The following is a 7,929-nucleotide window of genomic DNA, read 5'->3' on the forward strand; positions in this document are numbered from 1 at the left end:
CAAAACAGGTGTAAAGTAGAACTGGCCCCTCTGGTCGTCTGCACGATCTGAATCTGAAAATCAAAAAGGGAAATGGGGTGAAAATTGGAGGTGGATAGAAGTAGGGTGGCTATATCTGACCATTTACCTTTCTTCATATAATTTGCCACAGTTTTGTTTATGTATTACTCTGACATGTTTGCCATCCTTTATTGCAGGGGGCAGCCTCTGAAGACGGTCGCCTGAACAGAGGGGACCAGATCATTGCTGTGAATGGACAGAGCTTGGAAGGTGTGACTCATGAGGAAGCAGTTGCTATCCTGAAGAGGACGAAAGGAACGGTTACGCTTACTGTGCTGTCCTGAGCTCTCTACCGTCACCTTTCAGGGCCCATTTGTGTCCCCTCAGCACTTTCCCCTGTGAAAGTACATAAAGTTGTAGGACCCCTACTATAGGTCAGCCGTGTGTCTGGGAGAATGTTTACCTAGCTGCTGTCATTTAACACACCGATTTACATTGCAGAGACAAATGAGTACGTTATAGCGTATTCAGCTGAATGACTCCTGGAGGCCAAGTTCTAATAGCTCTTTCTTTAACCACAAAGGAAGTATTTTAATAGCGTAGATCTACTATGCTTAGAACAAATGTGTGAAGAGCATGGAACTTGGCAACAGAACAGGTCAAGAAAATGGCTTTCTCTCCAAAAACAAACAAGCTGTAGATTTACGTCTATTTTTCTAGTTGCTGTGTTTGACTGTGCTTTCATGTCTTTTGTACCACTGACTTGCTGCTATATGGCCTGTGAACAAATGAATGTTTTGCGTTTTAGTGTCTGAGTGTACACTGGAAAAATGAAGATTTATTTTACCATAATTTTATTATAAAATCTATATTTTCTGTTGGCCAAAATAGGTTGCATTTAGATTTAAGGATTCCAACTTCTCCTATACAAATCTATCGCTGAGATTTCCCCTATACTAGTAGTCTGCTGTGCAGATGTGGCTATCAGCCATGCAGAGTTCAGTATCTTCTCAGAAGCAAAGCTTGGTATTGTGGTTTGATCCCCTAGTTGCCCATACCATAATAGTAAAGTCAGCGGGACTGGCAAACTAGCTTATGAGCATAAGGGTGTGCAGGCTCTTCCCTGATGTGGGGGAGGGGTGGGAGGAGTTCAGGCATGGAACATTTGAATGCCCTATCCTTTTTGTTCTCAAGTGAGATACATTGCCTCCAGAGGCATCTCTAGCTGTGGCTTGCTTTTCCTCTTTGTTATTGGGTGAGGGTCGGGGGGGATTAGTCAATTGACCGTGCATGGGCACCTTAAGTAATGACCCCTTCTTAATGTATTATGTTTTGGGTGTTTCATTATCTAATGTAGTGTCTCTAAATTTTATTGCTAATGGAGAAACCCTAAACATGTTTCTGCTCCTGTTGAATCCCTACTACTAGTCCAACCTGAAAGAAACTGGTGTAGAGGTGAGGTAGGCATTCTGTATTCCAACTGAGATTTCCTGCCCCTATGCCAAGCTTCTTTAGACAGACTCAAGTCTTGTTTTTGTATGTTCTAAAGAACCCTGACTTGGGAAACCACTGTCTACAATAGGTTACAGTAGGGAATGTGTCACCAACTTGTTTGTGCTAGTTAAAACCATAGAACAACTTACAGCCTTTTTTTTTCTCATCTGTTTTTAATTTCTGAGTACAGATTTTTTTATTCTATTTCCTGAACATTATTTTGGAGGTTGCCAACTTGACTAAGCTGTTCTTAACAGCATTTAGAAAGCATTTAAAGAATTGCTTTACGGCAGCTCCATGGTCCATAAACACAATGGTCAGGTGGGGACCTCATTGACTTCTATAGGAGAGTTTTCTAGACGTGGTCTGTGACCTGTGCAGGGATCATTGTACAGGGAGGGAATAGATAAGCATCAGCAATCACCTGTTGTGAATGGTGGATCATGTGTTATCTGTACACAGAGTTGATGTATGCCATTATAAACCTGCCTGTAATGATAAGCAGATAACTGCACTGTTATCTGTATCTGTACAGACCAAGGAGGTGCACCTGTTAGGTCTAATGGCCAGAGCAAAAACTATAGGATTTTATGGTTTTTATTGACATATAGATATTGACATGGAAAATTAAAAATAACATCACCCAATTTTTTTTAAAAATACGTTAAACATAAAAACCTGATGGGTCCTTTTCTGATGACACATTCCCTTTAACTGTGAGTTAAGGTTTTAACGACATCGAAAACAGGTCAGATGCTATATATATGTGTATATTATATAGAGGTGTGTGTGTGTGTGTATATGTGTGTGTGTATATATATATATATATATATATATATATATATATACACACACACACACACAGCATGTCATACAAAGGACAGTATTGAAGCATGGCCTCAACAGTCATAATGTGAAGGAAATGTTTTAAGTTGTTAAATGTTATTGAAAGACATTTAGTGGAAAGTGTCTTTCAGCAAACAAAAAAAAAAAAAAAAGCTTTTCAGTATTAAAAATGAAAGTCCGTTTTAGACGACAGAAGAATCTCAGCACCTACACCCAATGTAGTTATGTGGCAGACAAGACGTGGAGCTGTTCCGCCTGGCAATGTCAGATCACTATATCAGTTGTTAACATAGTCAGATTTCTCTGGGGAACAATCACTCTCTTTGTACTGTACATTAGGGAATGTCAAAGATTTATACATATCTTATCGGTTACGCCTGACACTAACCTTCATTCCCTGAATGCCTCAGGCTGTAGGCTTTTCAGCAACAAGTTTTCTTTTTCTATAAGTTTCTGAAATATCCGACACACTAGCTTTTGTGCCTTTGTGTGCTTTATAGATTTATTGCTAGAGCGTTAAACAATCTGTATTTGATGGCAAAAAGTCTCCACTCACAGTATTAAAACATAGCACATGCTTTAGTAAACTATTGGGGAAAAAGTGAAACACTAATATTTTACTGATTGTCTACCCTTTTTAACATTGTGCCTTTTTTAGATCCAGGATTCTGAGAAAAGTTCCTCCTCTGCATAGTTATCGAATTCCCTCTCCAAGTCTTCTGCATAGTTATAGACCTCATAAAATGTAGCTCTTAAATCGAACCTGTCACCATGAAAATGCAGCTTGCAGGAGGAGCTGAGCAGATTGAAATATAGCTTGTTGGTAGACAATTCTGGAAAACTTGTCATTTATTCCCCTGAATCTTTTCTTCTGGGCTTTAAGAGTCACTGTACTTTTACACAACTTCATTTCATAGAAAATGGAGTAACTACCAAACTTCTATATCACTTCATTTAAAAATATGCCTGCATTCAGGCATAAAAAAAAGTTGTAAAGTCATGGCCACCTAAATTGCAGCCCGCTGTCTGTTGTCAGGCAAGATGCATCCCCAGTCACGGAGACTCAGAAGACAGCATTTGAGACTATTACATAGCTTTTGAAGATTATAGGAGTTTGTGTATGTAAGTGGGATTTCCCCCTGTGAGCTTCGGAGCAACATACACAAGTGTGAAGTAAGGGAAAGACGTGACAGCAGTAGAGTGCTGGCAGATTTCACAGACTGGATACACACCTCTGCTTCTGAATAGATGGATCTAGCTGTGCAACTGAAACAGAGAATAATAGGGCTGAAAAAAACTTTAGGGAAGCCCAAGAAAGACCTGTTCACAGTTATGATTGTACAAAGAAGCACAGCCATTATGCAAACTTAAAAAAAATAATTCAGTCCAGTGGACACTCCTTGTCCAGTAACTGACACACCAGCAATTCTACCAATCACTGAGAATGAACTGCCCACATCACTACTAAGCTCAAAATAAGAGAAGGTTCAAATTAATAAATTACATTATTTTGTAAAATCTTTTCCCACAAAACTGTAACTGTGTATCAATCAGGCTTATGCCCTCCTGCTCGATAACTTGCTGCTTGCGGAATTGCATTGCATTTTAGAGCTTAAAAATATTATATTTGGTGATGAACATTCACTTAAAAAAATAAAAAAAAATTCCACCATCTCCCCCCCCCTTTCTTTATACCCCAAAGCAGGATACAGATGTATCTGTAAAGGACTTTTTTCATATACTGCAGTTTATCTTTGCTCATACAGGCTGAAGGAGCCAAAGTGAATGATCCCTTTTTGTTTACTTAAAGGGGTTTTGCCATCACATACAATGAGGGCATATCGCTAGGATATGCCCCCATTGTCTGATACAACGAGAACGGAGTGGGGAAATTAATGTAGGGCACACTGCGCATGTGCAGCCGTCCTCCATTCATTTCAATGGGGCCGCCGAAAGTAGCCGAGAGCTGTCTTGGCTATTTCCATCTGCCCCATAGAAATGAATGGGAGCAGAGGCCATGCATGCGCTCCGATTCACTTGTATGGGAGCATCGCTTGGTGGTGGACGGACCCCGGAAAATCCAGGGTCCTTCAGCCAAAGCTCTCCCCGCTCCCTTCTCCTTGTAGGTGTGGGTCCCAACTCTCACCTATCAGACAATGGGGGCATATCTTAGCGATATGCCCCCATTGTATGTGATGGGAATACCCCTTTATTGTCTACATGACGTGGGTGCTAGGCTACACCTTGATGCAGATTAAGTAGTAGATCTGGTTTGAATTCTTCCGAGATGTTTACAGCTTGAGGAAACGTGGTAGTTTTCTGGATTTGATCAATTATGTTGAGGCTAGTTTCACATTAGTGCTTAACATCTACCGGAGATGTATAGATCTGGCACTTCTGGAAGCTGCCTGAAGGCCCACCAGACCCAATAACTATAATAGAGACCGGCAGTGGAACATGCCAAGATTTAGCCTGACTAAAACCGCAATTTCTCAGGTTGTGGCCGGATCTCCACCAGTTCCATTATGGTTATTGCGGCCGGCGGGCCTTCAGGCAACTTCTGGCAGTGCCGGATCTTGATATCTCCGACAGGCTGCTCCCTTCCGGACAAGCCTGCAGGAGATGTTAGGCTAGTTTCACACACACGCATTGGGTGTGCTTAAGAGTATTATTTCTTTCTTATACTGTCTGCAAAAGTGGGATTATCCTAATAAAGAATGGCCCTCCAGCACTACAGTAAACATAAAAATTGTCACTTATTTAAAAGCATCAGGGGCAGCACCAGTAGACACATTTCAAACAAAGATAGACTTGTTCTTAGTTATAGCTCATGTACATTTTTAAGTAAATCATTAGTCTTGTATTGATTATTGTAAGGTCTGATGGTTTTTTATCTCTTAACTTAGATATGCAGTATCCTGCCAATTGGCAAAAGCCACCACTGAAAGAAGAAATATTACTCTTACAGCTAGGGTTTGGGGCTTTTAGTCTCTTTTGTGGCTTTTTACCATGGCTCCATACTGGTGGGGAGAATTGTATTTACTTTGGTTATAACCACTGAAGCAGAACCAGAGGTTTGGTGCCCCTGTTCTAAAGAATCAAGAGTGTTCTTAGTTCAATAATGACCTATTTCTTTTACTAGAATATGTGCATATCTATGATATAACTGTGGCTGAAACCTGTCAAGTATTCTATAGATATAAAAAGACTAAAGAAATGTGCATAGAATTTTCTAGAAGATCTCAGGATAATGATAAACGGACCAAATGTTACATCCCAGATGTACATACAGTCCTTTTAAACCTAGTCATGGAGGTCAGCCCTCGGCAACCAGATTTTCTCTTCCCCTCTCTGAATCTTGACCCTTTAGCTCTAACATTGTGAAAATCTTCTCTACTGTCCCACCCTTAACATCCTAACCACATTTTGTCATTGTTTGGTCTGAACTTTATTTTGTTGTCCTACAGTAACAAGTGTTTTTAGAAAGTCTGTTACATTGCTCAAAATTCCTTCCATAAATTTGAAAGATAACATGCTGGCTACCTGCTACCGCCACTAGAAGTTCACTACATATTGTCCTATCAGTGAGTTTAAGGGAATTTCTAGGGATTAAATATTGATGACCAATCCTCAGGATAAGTTAACAATATCAGATTGGTGGAAGTCCAACTCCTGGCACCCCTGACGATCTTCTGTTTGAAGGGGTTGGACGAGTGCTGCGTCCTCTTCATAGTATACTAAGCACAACAGTGTGTAGCTGCTGTGCTTGGTATTCAATGCAATCCTATACATTTGAATCAGACAGAGCTGCTTAAAGGTCGTGTAACCGATGGGTGTCGCACGCCAAGGAAGAGGCCACAGCACTCACCCGAGCGCTTCAGCTCCTTTCAAAAGCTGATTGGCATGAGCGCTGAGAGTCAAACCAAATATTAGTGGCCATCAATTCAGCATGGGCACCCTACACCCCCGCCAAAGTAGTTCTGGCACTGGAACAGCACAGCTCCAGAAATTGTGTACTGGACGGAGCTGGTTATTACAGTACTGCTTCCATTGAAGGAAATGTAACCTGCTACATCCACTACACAGTGTGTAGTTCTGGGAACTAGTGTCAGAACAGCTGATCTGTGGAGGTGCAGGGTGTTGTACCCCAGCCAATGTGATATTGATTGCCTATCTCAGGGATAGGCCATCAGTATTAAAATCCTGAACAGCCCTTTTAACATATGATAGCATGTAGTTAGCTCCCATGCACCCTTTAGTTGTGGCTGCCATATTATGGCAAGACAGGGGATTTTAAGCTCTGTATTGGTGGAAAAAAAGTTGTATTATATATTAAGAAATTACTGAGCACATCATTTAGAGCCTAATAAAATGTAAAAAAAATGCTGGGTGGAGCTTTACTTTACTTTAAAGGGGTTTTACGGGTTCAGAGTTGAACCCGGACATGCCTCCATTTTCACCCCGGCAGCGCCCCTGACTTGAGCATCGGAGCAGTTCATGCTCCGATACTCTCCTTTGCCCTGCGTTAAATCGCGCAGGGCAAAGGCATTTTTAGGAATTCCGGTGACGTACCGGGGCTCTCCATGGGGCTGCCATGGCACTGATGGGCGGGATTTAGCGCTGCCCTAACCAGTAAAACTGCTAGCGCAGCGCTAAAGCCCGCCCATTAGAGCCGGTGACGTCACCGAACACACTGCATGGCGGAAGCTTCCGCTCAGCAGTGTTATTGAAAACAAAAGAGACCTTGCCCTGCGCGATGTAGCGCAGGGCAAGGGAGTGCATCGGACCATGAGATGCTCCGATGCTAGCCTCGGGGGGCTGCCTGGGTAAAAAATAAGGGTATGTCCGGGTTCAGCTCTGAACCCGGACAACCCCTTTAAGGTTGTATCCAGTTATTATATATGATTGTTGTCATTTTCTATAGATGCAGAACAGAGTCTGTACTTAAAGGGATTGTCCAAGATTAGATTGGAAGGTTAGCTTTTGTTTAAAAAACAAACAAACTGTGGCACTCTTGTCCATTCATTTCCTCGTACTGTAGCTCCTCTCCATTGAAATGCTGAACGGCAATACCAGAGGCAACCCATGGATATGAATGAAGTGCATACCTTTGTTATTAATTCTGAAGAACTCCTTTAACTGTATTGATCCCACACACCTTCAGTGTTATTAATTCTTCAGTATTTACACTCAAATATGAAGGAAGCTCTGGCTTATACTAGTTTCCCCTTGTAATCAATCCTTGTGGAGGTCTCCGGACTCCCAGATGAGTATTTCCTGTTATTTACTTTTGGGTTGCTCTGTTTAGTAACAATAGATGTGGCTGGTGGTTGGCAGCGCCAGATCTCTTCTCACTGTTGTGGAGATACACTGCCAGCCAGGGAGGGGCAGCTGGAGAATTATTATTTTTTCCATAGGGGTCATGAAGGAAATGAGCAGGGATTTTATGTCTCCCTAGTGGAGATTTTCCATTTGACATTCTATTACCCATGCAACTTTTTTCCTACAGAAATGTATTTTATTAGTTCACATGTATGTCGTGTTTATTCTGTATGACATTTCACATGTTCTTTAGTTGTCACTTTAAGT

At 41.5% G+C, this 7,929-nt stretch overlaps 1 protein-coding gene across 6 annotated transcripts in view; it reads left to right on the plus strand.

Annotated features, from left to right (window-relative positions):
- Nucleotides 1–6,823, plus strand: part of MPDZ (multiple PDZ domain crumbs cell polarity complex component) — a 171,741-nt gene extending 164,918 nt beyond the window's left edge. For all 6 annotated transcript variants that reach the window (XM_044272308.1, XM_044272325.1, XM_044272334.1 and 3 more), the window contains one exon: nucleotides 198–6,823. In XM_044272308.1, the coding sequence (XP_044128243.1) occupies nucleotides 198–344 (147 nt within the window). In that variant the 3' untranslated portion in view covers nucleotides 345–6,823. The remainder of the gene's footprint in view (nucleotides 1–197) is intronic.
- The last annotated feature ends 1,106 nt before the right edge of the window (nucleotides 6,824–7,929 follow it).

This window comes from Bufo gargarizans, chromosome 1, assembly GCF_014858855.1.
Source record: "Bufo gargarizans isolate SCDJY-AF-19 chromosome 1, ASM1485885v1, whole genome shotgun sequence".
Classification (NCBI taxonomy): Eukaryota; Metazoa; Chordata; class Amphibia; order Anura; family Bufonidae; genus Bufo; species Bufo gargarizans.